Here is a 15,261-nt window from a genome sequence, read left to right on the forward strand (position 1 = left end):
TTTATTATTACAGGCAAGTTCTGACATCAAAATGTGCCTGTAATGAGAACATAATTTGTGGCCAAGAGTGTCACATTTCAAATGCCCACAAATTGTAGATAGATAGAGAAAAAGAGTAGGAGAGCAACATAGAGGTAGAGAGAGGAAACCAGGGGTAGAGAGGGAGGGGAATAAACCTCTCTATCAAGCTCTAATTGTCTCCCTGTCTCTGCCGCTATTTTTCTCTCTCACACTCTCTCTTAATCTATCAACCTCTCTCTTGAATTAGCATCAAACCCACATTAGTGAGTAAACAAGTTTCTACAAAGTGAGACTATGTTAGAGCTGCCATCCCTTTTATACCTATCCAAACCCAAAGAAATAACCCACAATTGAAGCATTAAAAGTCAAGAACCTTTATTTTTACATATTAGAGAAAACACACATATTCATGAAGAAGTTTAATAGACCTCGGATACGTAACCGCTAACATCAAATCATCCAGAAACACCTCATCAGGATGTATATTTGCCAGTATGTTGATTATTGGGGCATGAGAGTGATGGCATTGAAATTCCAAATGTCCTTAGTGTACATTGATGAAAATATTGGACGAGGTTTACATAAAACTGCTCTGTTTAGACCAATTTCTGGAGTATAATAAACAGGTTAAACCTTCCTTACAACTGGTGAGTCTAAGGGCTTGAATCGCAAAAGTATGCTTACACTTTTGTGTAAGTTTATTATTGTTTACTATTCACAAAGGGATTTACAAGTAGTATCTTTATGAGTGCCGAGTCTCTGTACATAAAAAGATAGACCTGTCTTTTTATCGGTGGAGACTCCACACTCAAATAGATACTACACGTAACACTTTATATTACGTGAGCAATTTAGAGTAGGACATTTTGAAAGCAAGTTGCTATTGATGAAATGAAACCAACTTTTGAGTATTTGGGCTATTCTTTATACTTCATATCATGTCGCATGATCATCATCTACACAAAAAGGAAACCTAAACAGTCTGCGGGAGACCTAATAGGGTATGCATTTTAAGCAACCCACAAAGACCCAGGTAAGCGCCATCTGAAATGAAAACAGACATATCATTAATAATGATCACTTTAATCTGTTAAGAATAAATATATCTGAAAGGCAGTTTCCTAATCAAGATCCTCTCTAGTTCAATTAGATATTAATATAAGTAAATTTTTTTCCCAATAGCACTTGCTTTCACATTTTTATTTCATAGACATATGAGTAACATGTCTCACAATCACCTAACTTCATAAAACTGCATGAAGAATGAAAGACCAAGCCTGCTATTCTGGGATTCAAGCTTTCAGTTTACAAACAGATCATATAAATAAAAACATATCACATGATTCACAAAGGAAAAGCAATTTATCAGGTGCAGCCTCAAGCCTGTGATACTTATAAACATCGTTTTTTAAGAGGTCTCAAAAAAGTTTCCATTAGGCTTGACAAATGAAGAAACTATACAAAAATACATGAGCGTGAAGCTCGAGTTGTCTATGATGTTACTCAGACCCTGAGGTGAAAACATTTTTCACTTTTCATCCATTTATAATATTCTATTACGTATGTCCCCCAAACCCATCTGCTCCCTCCTCCCCCTCAACTGCTAGACAGAGCAGAGATGTGGTGGGGGAGCCATAGATAACATGGCCTCTCCTCCATGTCACAAAAGGTAAAATCAAATACCTGGACTCCTGCCACCTAACCCCATCACCTTCTGTGTCTGCAGCAAATGCAGGTCTATTTTGTCTCATGGCACAGCATCCTCCTGTGCATGTCCGCGTGATACATGCTCTTATGTTAAGAAGCACCTTAAGACAGGTTTTCCTGGAATGCCATAGAGTAAGTCCATGGCATATCCAATTTTACATAAAGCTGCTAAACATCTAACAACTATTGAAGTAATAACTAACATGACACAATCAATATACAGCATTTGCAACTACGCTCTGATTTGTGCTGGGACTTCTGTGATCAGTTTTAGAGAGGATTCAGTCAAATGTATCAAGTGTTACTTACCTAAAGACCATATCAGGCATTTTTCAAATGACAGTTCATTTTTTCAGCTGCAAAACATAAAAAAGGTGACTAAGTGCACATCTATCACTTTGTGGAAACTATACTGGCCTGCCTTTGGAAAAAGATATACAAACTCTAAAAAAAGCTGGCTTTGTATTTGCTTGATCAATTTTCATACCTCTATGCAATTTCATTTAGAAATTGTACCGTTTTAACCCTGAGTATATTGCAAATAAATTCCCTCATTGAAGTTTTGCATGGAAACCAATGAGGTAATACTGCTCTCAGAATTATCGCTAACACAGGGTACAGTAATTACCCAGTATGGTACTACCAGGTGTAGTAGACCTGTACTATACCTGTACAAGATCTCACACTTGATATACCAAATAACTTTTAGAATTGTTTGTTGTGCATCTATTTCCACATGTTTCCCCTCATCCAGAGGACCCCCTGGACATAATCCACCTGGTTTTGACAGGCAAAATGTTTCACTGGAGAAAAAAAACACAGAGGTCCAGGATTCACCACATATCCATCTATCCCAAAGTGGACACAAACTCATATTGCCACTTAAATTGACAGACTATCTATTTTATTTATTTGATTTGTTTTATTAAAGTACTTTCATCCACAACTCTGCACAAAAGCACTGCAAATAGAGAAACAGCAAGGCCACAGTTAAGATGTAGGACTGATAGACAATTGATTTTTTTTAACAATGCTTTGAAAGATGATACAGTAGGAACAGATCCAATAGTCTAGGAAAGCTGGTTCCACAGCAAAGGAGGTAGTAATTTAAATAAACAGATGCATGAAGTTGCAAAGGGAGTCTGGGGGAACATAGCAGGCAGGTCGAGGCAGAACAGGAGGACGACTCGGCACATAAGATGCGATCAAAAAGGATAACAAAATGAGCTAGAAAATATTAACATTTAAAGACAATACATAGTAGGCAAAATTTGCGTTGCATACCAAATGGTAACCAATGTAATTATTGCAAGGGGGGGGCGGAAGGACAGACCGGAGAGGAGTCGTAAGGTATTTAAGAAGCCCCACCTACAGAAAAGAGCAATAATTAAAATAGGGCACGGTATTGTAAAAAGTAGTTGCTTCAGGGAGTAGAAGAAATGAAAGGTTTGGTTTTGCAATTGTTGAAATCTGGGTCCCTCTTACTCAGGTTTTACCTGGTCGATATCAGAAAAAAATAAAAATTGCTTTCTATGAACCATACTCACTTCCAGTAATTATTGAGCATGCAGTCGTTTACATGAGCATATGGGACTGCACTGCTTGGGTCTGAATTCAGTATGTACAGGTGCATATGGGACTGCACTATACATATGGGGCTATTCCTGTGCACATGGGGCTACACTTAGTATATCAGGGTATGCCTAAACATGTGGGGCTTTATGATATTAGGAGGCTGTACGGGACATGTAATTCTACACCGGAGCATATTAGTTTATCCATGGGCACTTTTGGATGTAATAGTCATTTGGTGCTGTATCTATGTGTGTAGTTTGGGCTGTGTATGGAACCTTGTTATGTATCTTATCACAATGAGGGGGCTTGGAGGAGAGAAAGCAATGAAATACAGTATATAAAACCACAAACAATACTCCTTACTAAAGTCTGGACACCCTGTTAGTTACACAATATGTAAATAGGCAGTGTTTTCAGGATGAATACCTCTCACACAACCAATGGGTGGCCTGCTTCATCATTGGGCACCTCCTGGCACTGGTCGGGGTGATTCAGGTGCGAGCTGTGACCCTAAAGTAGGGAAGCTCTTAAGGTGTTTTGTGGGTTGATTGCAGGATGGGGTTTACTTGAGGAGCATGTGTGGATATGGGATGAATGGCTAGAGTGCAGAGACGAACAGGTATAGGATACAACCACCTATTGCTGGGGAATAGAGATTTTATTAGGTCCCTAATGGGAGGCATAAAAAGCAGTGGGGATTAATTTGACCAACACAAAGAGATCCACATGTTTCTGCTTAATTGGCACCATCAATGGAGATTCAAGTGCATTCTTCAGGATTGTCTTGCCCTCTCTGCTGGTTAGGTGTGTTGGGAAGTGTAGTTAAGAAATATAGAAATTTGGGAATTTACAACTAGTGGTCTAGGAATGTATTTGTAGATCCAACTAGTAGAAGCCCCAGCCTTAAGGGATTCTCTGACCCACCCTTTGGGGTTTTATCGTATCAGCTCTTGGGCAGCATGAGGACACAGGTTCACTATAATGCCTGTGTCCCAGCCATGTGTGCATCTGTTTAGAAAAGAGTATTGTTGTGGTTACATCTTGCTATGTCTGTCATTATGTAAAAAACGTCTTTGACCACTCCGCCCTCATCTACACCCTGAAGTCTCAAATGGGGTTCCCTGGAAACGTTCTTCAATGTTTCCCTCCTATATCTTTTTATCCAGGACCACTTCATTCACATGGGCACCTCCAGATCCTAGAAGATCTCTATCACCTGCAGAGTCCCTCAGGGATCTAAACTGTCCCCTATCATCTTCAGCTTCTACATGGAGTCCCTTGGATCTGTACTCATCGATAAAAGCATAAAGACTATTCAATATTTTGACTATAAACATCTCTACCTGAAAACCTACTCTGCTCAAGGTATGTAATGCCTCAATCACTGCCTCCATCTCATGCAGAACTCGATTTCCAGCACCTACATAAAGCTCAACTCCAACACAACAACATCCTTGTTATTTGACAAGAACAGCAAGCAGAAATGAGGACAAACATTGCTAAATGACATCAACCTTGGTGGCTTTGAACCCCAGGTTTTACCCAATGGTAAATCACTTGCATTCACCCTGGACACCAACCTCACGCTTAAGAAACACATTGGCAAGACAACTTATTAAGAGCTCTCTTTAATGAAGTTGGGTAAAGCGTTCCTTCCAGACAGTGACTTCAGAACTGCCATTCAAGCCCTCATACCCTTGCACCTGGATGATGGAAACATCATGCTTCACACCCTTATAGACTCCACACTGGGCCCCCTTAGAGCATCCTACATGCCTCAGCACGTCTTATTTGCTGTAACACTTTTCGCCCTAAGTGGGATGGGTATGTCCAGACGTGGGTCCCTTGCTCACTGTGCCACTGGATTCAAGCTAGCCTGGCTGAAGAAGGGTGACATACCCTGAAAACAGTCCCAGGATGCTTGTTTCCGGTCCAGGGTGGACCTGGCCTGGCAGTTTGGTCTGGACTGTTCCCATGGGGCACAGGGTCAAGACTGATTTCCATATGGCTGGTTCTAAACTGGGGTGGCGTAGTGGGCAAAAGAACGATGTATTTAACCCGGATCTTTTCACTGGGGGAGAATGTTTGCATTGTCAGAATTCTGTCCATCATTTGTTTGCTGTAACACTTTTCGCCCTAAGTGGGATGGGTATGCCCAGATGTGGGTCCCTTGCTCACTCTGCCACTGGATTCAAGCTAGCCTGGCTGAAGAAGGGTGACATACCCTGAAACCGGTCCCATGATGCTTGTTTCCGGTCCAGGGAGGACCTGGCCTGGCTGTTCGGTCTGGACTGTTCCCATGGGGCACAGGGTCAAGGCAGATTTGCATATGGCTGGGTCCAAACTGGGGTGGCGTAGTGGGCAAAAGAACCATGGATTTAACCCAGATCTTTTGACTGGGGGAGAATGTTTGCATTGTCAGCATTCCGTCCATCATTTGTTTGCTGTGACAACTCTCGAAGAGTTGCATCATATATTGCTGGGGTCAGAGCCCTCATTCCCCTCCGGAATCCCAAAGATCCTGACACTGGCGTAACGAAACTCAAGGGGGCCTCCCTGCAAGACACATGGAGGGGCCCCCTCTGGGCTCAAACAGGAGCTCTGAAGCCCGAGTGCTGTGCTGAGAGGGCCCCCCTGCACCGCGGGGGCCTGTGTTACGCCCCTGGATCCTGAGATTTTTTCTCCTTTGGCGGCTTTCCATATGTTTGATTGTAATTTAAAGATGTTCCAGCTGGACATCATGATTCCCAATTGCCTTAACTGTTGCAGTCACAGCCTCCTCAGTATGAGCAACTCTCTCCTGCTGCTCAGTAAGATCTGTTGTGAGACTGGTGAGCTGCCCTGAGACCTCATCCAGTGATTGTTGCATTTTCACATTGTCTGCTCTAGCCTGAGCATTGTGTAACTGAGACTCTGAACGTTGGGCCTGGAGGGCTTGCTAGATTTCTCTTAATGATGGCTCCTGCAAATTATCCTATGGGTAAACCTCTTCAGTAGTAGATAGAGGAGAATTATTAGAAAGAGTGTCAGAGGATATATCAAAGGTAAGGCTGGAATTCAGAGTGAAACATTTAAGGAGAGAGTGATGTTCTGTAAGCTGCTTATCCGTCTCTGCCCTTGAAAGTGTTGTAGATAAGTGATAAATTAGTGCTTTCACCTCCCCTTTGATGAAAATCCCACTTCCTGAGCAGGATACTCTTAGCCCCTTGGTTGCCTACATTTCGAGCCTGCCTCTGCTTTGTGGGTTTAGGTAGTTGGTACGACAGCCTGGTCAGGTAGGATTCTTCCTAGTGTAACCCTGTCTGCGCTGAGCTGAATGCTGACCACCCCCTTTGATAGATATAGGTTTTGTATGGAGGACATTGTCTGGGAGGGAGCAGGAGGCATCAGGGGTAGCAACGATGGATGAATGTTCTTTACTACAGATTGTCTTAGGAAGAACGTTTAATATGCCACATCTCTGAGCCGCTGCACCTTAATTATCCAGTAGGTCACAACACATATCGCAGTATGCTTAACAGCCCACATCCTCAAAATCCTCTGTAGCAGCAAGGGACCCCAGCCTGGCCCCCGGATGTATTAAAGACAGTACTCACAGGTTTTGTCACATGTACCCCAAAATGAGGACTTTGTATGCTGTTGACCCCCTGAAAGAGCATGGGAGGTGGGTCAGAGAGGCAGCTCAGCTGATTTCTGCTGCATTGTTGCAGGATTGACATTTCCCCGGAATATGTAGCAGACTTGCCTCCGCCTTTCACCTGATCCAGAATATAGGGATCAACAGGAGCTTCTGCTATAGCTGCCGTCAAGGTATCCACCAAGAATGATTTCTAACCAGGAGCTGGGAATTCTTTGGCCACTGCTTGTATACATTCCCTCATCATGCCCGACTGGAGTAGCTTTAGAATAAGGTGGCCAACTTGCGAAGAACCTGGCTCAAAGGGTATTGTTAGCCTGCTCGGCTCACCCTCATCCACCAGCTGCCCTTCCTTTGCTTCAATAGGTTATGCCTTTGCCCCCCCTCGGGCTCTGCAGCCCCCCCCCCGGAAGCATTTACCTTCTGCTGGGCCATGTGTACTCTGTGCAGATAGGAATTAGCAGTGTGTGGTTGCAAAAGCAGTAATGCTGCTAAACACGGCCAGCAGTCAAGTCCGGTACGGCCGTATGTCTGCCGACCACAGAGCTGCAGCATCCATGCTGGAAAGCCTGGCTGTCAGCAAGCACGCTGACCAACGAGGGATGTGTGAGAAGCCACAGAAGGGAATTCTACACACGGCATTCACAGATTGCGGCACGATGGATGGCAGTAGTTTCGGAGCCACGGGATGGAGCAGGACTCCACAGCATGCTCAATCCGCCATCTTCCTTACCCCTTTTCTGACTGCTTACAGCAATAGATTGCTTGGTATCAGAAGACTCACAGATCAACCACAGAAGTAATGAGTATTAACAAGGAACAGATGAGTTAATCTCATCCTGAACTATGACTGGCAGATTAAAGGGCCTGGGCTTTGGGTGGGGGCTTTTTTGAGCTGGTGGAAGTGAAGGATGGAGCTAGAAGTTTTTTGTTAATGTTATATTCGATACTGATAATTGTTTTAGAATATTATTCTTGCTCTCTTTGACAAATGGTTGTAGGTGCTGATATTTGATATTTTTGAAACACGAATTAACAGATTTGATCCATGAAGTCAACCAGACAGTTTGCAAAAGAAAATAAACCCAATTTACTCTCTTGAGTTAAAAACTGAGACAAATACTTTCTCTCAGATCCTTTGATAGAGATTCCTGATTCTCTAGTGCTAGTGGTTAAATGAGAATTTTTTTTTTTTAGAGTATGCAAGTTTGGATTGGACATGCAGCTTTCTTCACTCTACAAATGTCACTTTCCAGTGTACAAAATATATTGATTAATGGACTACATATTCAAACAAAAATTACGAAACAATTTCTTACCCCAAGTAGCTTGGCAAGCTGAAGAAAAACAAAAAAAATCATGTTATTTTGAGTTACTCGCTCACATTGTTAAGAGGATATTTACTTATCATTTTTTATGCGTCAAAATTATCATCAAACAATACTTCTAATAAGTGACATTCCACAATAGAGTTAGATTGACAGTTACAACATTTGTACTGCTGCATGTTCATTAGCTGGACCTCTCTCCAGTGAAAGCACTAGACGCGTGTGCACTGCATGTGTGTTAAGCCTTGAATCGTCTGGGCTGATGATGCTTTCTCAATATTCTCTTTGATTGCAAGTGATATATACATACACTCCAGTCTAATTATCAAACCATTAAAGGAATCTTCTGGTGTATAAAGATCTATGAGTAATTACACTATTAAAACATTACATTTACATACACATGGCCTCTATGTAGCTTAAAACACATAGGCCAATCTCATGTATGAGCACAACTGCAATTACCCAAAACAATACAATGGAACCAATGTAGAAATAATTCTCCTAGAGCAAGTTAGGAGAACCCATCAACAACTCAAAATTACAATAAAGATCCTATAATCCTAATATTTTCACAGATATGGGCAGTGAAGCAAATCTGGAGATTCCCTGAGCATCTGCAAGATGCACTACATAAATTATGCACAAGCATCTAGGAAATGCTGATATTTTATCAATTTTGCTCCAGTGCATTTATTTTTGTTTATGGTCAAAATATAAATAATCTACAATGGCCAGTGCATTGCTGGGCTACACATTACTTGGCAGGTGGAGGAACTAGACTAAAAAAAAAATCAACAAAAATACCACAATTATTGGCCTATAGATGTAATTAACACGATCAAAATATCCAAATGATTAGACTGTAATTCGAAAAACAACAACTTAGGTCTACTTCCAATATTTAACTTGTGCAAGTGTTCTACAAAAACCAAAGCAGTAGTGCAGCAATGGTATCTTGGGACCAATAGCGAATATTTGAGGCACAAGAAGATTCTATGGTACCGGCAAAGATTTTAACATTTTAATTCCAGTTATACCCATCCATCTAAGAGACAGGTGACCAGCATGTTGGGGCAAAATATTGGAAGGATTGGTGTAATGGTGTCGCCTTCAAAGACATAAATCCTTGCCTTTACCTCTAATGCCAATCTTCTGAAAGTATTAAATAGGATCCTTTAGGATTTCTTCATCGGTCTACTCTTTTTAGACATTTCGAAACTGAACGCCTGAAATTTAGATTCATTCTTCAGTCTTTCAGTGAAAGTGTTATTTTCTTTAATGTCATAAAAGGTAATTCCATTTTAGTATCTAACCAAAATGTAAGAGCGGTGAGGGTCAGAACTCGTGTGCACAGGTGAGTATTCTAAATGAATATTTCGGGGGTGAATATTCAGAACAACTTTTAATGCTCACTTCTACTGATCCACCGCCCAAAGGTCATCCGATAGAAGATTCAATGTATACAGAAGGAGCATACAATTATTATAATTTTCTCCACAAATAGTTATCGAAGTCCATAAATAATCCAAGTTCCAATGCAAGCTTCCTTGTTCACTTGTCTTTATTGACACTTATTCATCTCGGTTGACACTTGTTCCAATATCTTCACAATACAGATCAATCAGAAATTTCTATACAGCCAGCCTACGTGTTTCGTCCCCCATGGGACATCATCAGGGCTGTTAAAAGAAAGCACACAGTAAAAACCCATTCTACATAAAAAGTAAATATACCAAATCAAACTAAGTACCACACTGTTGATAAAACGTGCTCAATTCCATCTGCCTATAAAACAATATAAGATTTATAGCACACGTGTTTCCCCTTATTTGTGAAATAGGTAACAGTGTCCTATCAAATCCCCTACAATAGCACTCTCAATAAGTCTGCCTATATAACATTCTATTTCGATCCAAATTTTAAACTTTACTAATTTGAATTCACCTTACATAGATTTTTTACCCATTTCAATTGAATATCAAGTTGATCAGACTGATCATATTGAATTAGTTTGAAAAAGAAATATCGCTGACTTTGGTTCCAATTATCCATGATATATTTAATTCGGTATCAAAGGTAGCACCCATCCTCCTTAATTCAAAGAGCCGGTCCACTATCTTTAATTCTCTTGGTTTTTTACCCAATATATTTAATAAAAACATTTATCATCAGATCAGTCCTTCACCCTCACATCATTATACATGTGACAACCATTCACGCTTCTTGTAGCCCTGTTTATTAAAATCCCAATATTCTCACCTAAATTATTATCTTTTTATTATTCTTATTTGGAGTTCCAATGCTGTGTTCCAACTTTATGCGACTTAAATTCTGTAATGGAGATTTGCCGATATCAATGACTGCAATTACCTCAGTATATTAGAAAATCTAGATCTAACTATTAGCTCAGTTTGAATTTGTATTTTTATTAATTCTAAATCCAGCCATTAGCTCACCTTATTCTTGAATAAATCTCAGAAGAGTTCTTTATCATTTTTACTACCAGCTATGGATGGTCATTTTAACAATCTTTATTTTTGATCTGTTGGTGTCTGAAAACAAAAAAACATGATTAACCACTATTTAATAAACTTAGTTCAATCTCTATTGACTCCCCAGAGCTCGCCCATCTCTATATCCTTTGCTCACCTTCTATTAGCATATGGAGCTCCTCTAGGAAGTTCTCTTCTCACCAGCCTGGTTCGATAAATCCTGCTGTGCTATGTTAAAATTCGCTTCCTCTATTTAAAATTCCTCTGAACCAATCAGGTGTAGCGCTTTTAAGTCCTGCACTTTAAATAGATTAGTTATCCAATCCCCAGCGGGTTGCCAATGTCATTTCCTGTTTGTAGTCCAATGTTAGTTTGCTGCTCCCTTTCTGGTCCGCATCATATGCCTCGCTTGCCATTGGTCCTACTTTTCATTCCGGAGACCAATCCCCAGCGAGTTACCAATATCATTTCCTGTTTGTAGTCTAATTTTGAATTGCAGCTCCCTTTCTGGTGCGCATGATATGCCTCGCTTGTCATTGGTCTTACTTCCCATTCTGTGAACCAATCACCACTCGATTACTATCTTTGACACGTTTCTTCCCTTTATTATTAATTATTTATATTTTTTAATTCGCAATTCCCTATTTAATTGGAAAATATATACAACACGTGACTCACTGGTCATGAAACAACGTCAAAAGTTAAAAATTAATTTCTTCAGAACCGGTCAAGCTCAGCGCATTCCCCTCTTAAATGTAAGATTTTCAGCTACTGTTCCCTCACTGGTCTACATCTTTTGCCTCATTTCCCATTGGTCCATTTTACTTCTGTCAACTTATCACCCAAGGAAACAAAAAAAAAATGTTATTTATTTTTTTATATCGTCGGCGCAGCTCCACCATTTATTAGTCATCCTTTCTCAATTTTATGTGCCCCAATTACCATTCCGGTTTGAGGTCTTCACCTACTATCTCATTGGTCGCACTCAGAACGAACCGCTACTCAGATAACATTTTTTCATGCCTAACTTAGATGTTAAAGACCGGGTTTCTACTAATGATATAATTCATTCAATACTATCATCAAAAACTCAGTTCGTATAACCGAATATCCCTATATAACCGGTTCTGAAGAAATTCATTTTTAACTTTTGAAGTTCTTTCATGACCAGTGAGTCATGTCTTATATATATTTTCAAATTAAATAGGGAATTGCGAATGAAAACATAGAAATGATTAATAAGAAAGGAAAGAGACGTGTCAAAGATAGTAATCGAGTGGTGATTGGTTCACGGAATGGGAAGTAAGACCAATCATGCGGACCAGAGAGGGAGCTGCAATTCAAAATTAGACTACAGACAGGAAATGATATTGGTAACTCGCTGGGGATTGGTCTACGGAATGAGAAGTAGGACCAATGGCAAGCGAGGCATATGATGCGGACCAGAAAGGGAGCAGCAAACTAACATTAGACTACAAACAGGAAATTACATTGGCAACCCGCTGGGGATTGAATAACTAGTCTATTTAAAGTGCTGGTCTTAAAAGCGCTACACCTGATTGGTGCAGAGGAATTTTAAATAGAGGAAGCGAATTGTGACATAGCACAGCGGGATTTATCGGACCAGGTTGGCGAGGAGAGAACTTCCTAGAGGAGCTCCATATGCTAATAGAAGGTGAGCAAAGGATATCGAGATGGGAGAGCTCTGGAGAGTCAATAGAGATTGAACTTAGTTTATTAAATAGTGGTTAATCATGTTTTTTTGTTTTCAGACACCAACAAATCAAAACTAAAGATTGTTAAAATGGCCATCCATGGTTGGTAGTTAAAATAATAAAGAACTCTTCTGAGATTTATTCAAAAATAAGGTGAGCTAATGGCTGGATTTAGAATTAATAAAAATAAAAATTCTAACTGAGCTAATAATTAGATCTAGATTTTCTAATATACTGAGGTAATTGCAGTCATTGATATCGGCAATTCTCCTTTACAGAATTTAGGTCGCATAAAGTTGGAACACAGCATTGGAACTCCAAATAAGAATTATAAAAAGATAATAATTTAGGTGAGAATATTGGGATTTTAATAAATAGGGCTACAAGAAGCGTGAATGGTTGTCACATGTATAATGATGTGAGGGTGAAGGACTGATCTGATGCTAAATGTTTTTATTAAATATATTGGGTAAAAAACCAAGACAATTAAAGATAGTGGACCGGCTCTTTGAATTTAGGAGGATGGTTGCTACCTTTAATACCAAATTAAATATATCATGGATAAATAGAGTCAAAGTCAGCGATATTTCTTTTTCAAACTAATTCAATATGATTAGTCTGATCAACTTGATATTCAATTGAAATGGGTAAAAAAAACTATGTAAGGTGAATTCAAATTGGTTAAGTTTAAAATTTGGTTCGAAATAGAATGTTATATAGGCAGACATATTGAGAATGCTATTGTAGGGGATTTGTTAGGACACTGTTACCTATTTCACAAATAAGGGGAAACACTTGTGCAATAAATCTTATATTGTTCTATAGGCAGATGGAATTGAGCACGTTTTATCAACAGTGTGGTACTTAGTTTGAGTTGGTATATTTACTTTTTATGTAGAATGGATTTTTACTGTGTGTTTTCTTTTAACAGCCCTTATGATGTCCCATGAGGGACGAAACGCGTAGGCTGACTGTATAGACATTTCTGATTGATCTGTATTGTGAAGATATTGGAGCAAGTGTCAACTGAGATGAATAAGTGTCACATTTATAGATGCTGGCGAGCATTTTTCCAACATGAATTTTGTTTCTGTTTTTTTTTCTCTCAGTTTTTTGCACAAATCTGTTGTTTCTTTCAAATATCTTGAGTTTGAAGCGATTACGGAGGAAAGAGGAGGTGAGCGTTCTAGCGCTTTCAAGCACGCCTCTATTTTTCTCCCTACTATTGGTTACAATGAAGTCACATGACGAATGTCGCCACCCGGTGTAATTCAACTTCCACCTTTCACATGATGCGCGAGGTTGCAGGCACTGATTGGTTACTTCCGACATTTAAACCAATAGACTAACCAATGCCGGAATCCACAGGATCCTTGAATGAGGGAGCTCTAGGTGTTTCGGCGGGTGCAGCGCTTTGATGAAGTAAATGTGATGGCGTGATGTTACCACTAGCGTTCCTTTCCTCTGCTGGTTACTTTTTTGAAGGTAACTCACAAGACTTACTTTTTCCTCCAGAGTGTGACAATAAGTGCGCACCCCCCTCCTGGATCTATGATGTGAGGTTTACTATAGTCCTAAGTAAGTTGATCCTGTGTTTATTTATTATTATCTTTTATAAACAGTCATTCTGGATGGTCTGATTCTATCTATGACATCTTTGGGGCTCTACACCTTTTAGCTATGTGACCTATTAGTTGAGTTCTTCTTTCTGAATATTGAATAACCACTACGAAGCACGCTCTCACTATATGGGCGATATGTAGTTGTTTCTTTCTGATTAGGCTTAATAAAAACATGCTGTCTGTTTTTTACAGATTTTATGTTAAAAGCACCTTGGGTCTAGCAATGGTTTGGAATCCCTCCAGTGGTGCTGTATACTCATCCTAATGTGTCCTGGAGTATTCCCTGCTATTTAGTCTAACAGCCCTTACAAAATACCTATCTATTGAATTTATGGTATTTACTTGGTGAAGGGAGTTTCTACGCCAGTCCCTCTTGTATCACACAATGGCATATTCTAGATTTAAGTATTGTGCCCTTTGCAAACTATATATGCTTGTCTTCTGCAAACTATACATGTTTGTTTGTGTTTCTGTTTATTTTTACAGCCACATTTATTCTTCAGAAATCCTGAAGTTTCGGGTAAAAAACCAGTGAGTCTTTGTTTTTATGTTACTACCAATGGTTGGGTGCGCCTTAGCGTGTGCATACCACCATGGTAGTGAGGTCCTGACGAATGCCTGGTAAACACTCTATAAAGGCAGAAACATGTTGACCATTTCTTATTTCTCACTTTATGGGATAACTAACTAGATCTGGTAAATAGTTATTATAACCCCCCTTTTTTAACTAATGCTGGATTTACCACAATAAATAATTTTGGTTTAAAACCCAGTCATTTTTTTATTCACCTTGCACTCACTTTTTTGCACTTACACATTACACTCAATCACCAGCTCTGCTGTAAACAGGCGTAGTAGCACACCGGGGAGGTATTAGACCTCCCTGGTGGGAGCCCTATGATGAAGCGTGTCACCAACCAGGTTGGTGAGTGAGGGCTCTTTTAACAAATCTGATTGATTTTTCTGTGTACTGGCTTTATTTACTCTCCTTCTTTTGATTTTCCTATACTCTTTTGTTGTTTAACAATATTTTCCCAGGGGGACCAAGAGTGTGTTCTGACCCTCTCTCTCTTGTTGTTGGATTCTAAGTGTCAATAAAGACAAGTGAACAAGGAAGCTTGCATTGAAACTTGGATTATTTAAGGACTTCGATAACTATTT

At 39.8% G+C, this 15,261-nt stretch overlaps 1 protein-coding gene across 6 annotated transcripts in view; it reads right to left on the reverse strand.

Moving 5' to 3' along the window:
• Window positions 1-379: 379 nt before the first annotated feature.
• LOC146866305 (uncharacterized) overlaps window positions 380-15,261 on the reverse strand; it is a 110,635-nt gene continuing 95,753 nt past the window's right edge. For all 6 annotated transcript variants that reach the window (XM_085640840.1, XM_085640837.1, XM_085640838.1 and 3 more), the window contains 3 exons: window positions 8,260-8,277; window positions 2,038-2,084; window positions 380-1,065 (listed from right to left, as the gene is read on the reverse strand). In XM_085640840.1, coding sequence (XP_085496966.1) covers window positions 2,073-2,084; window positions 8,260-8,277 — 30 coding nt within the window. In that variant the 3' untranslated portion in view covers window positions 380-1,065; window positions 2,038-2,072. The remainder of the gene's footprint in view (window positions 1,066-2,037; window positions 2,085-8,259; window positions 8,278-15,261) is intronic.

The sequence above is a fragment of the Triturus cristatus genome, chromosome 2_1 (genome assembly GCF_964204655.1).
Source record: "Triturus cristatus chromosome 2_1, aTriCri1.1, whole genome shotgun sequence".
Lineage (NCBI taxonomy): Eukaryota > Metazoa > Chordata > Amphibia > Caudata > Salamandridae > Triturus > Triturus cristatus.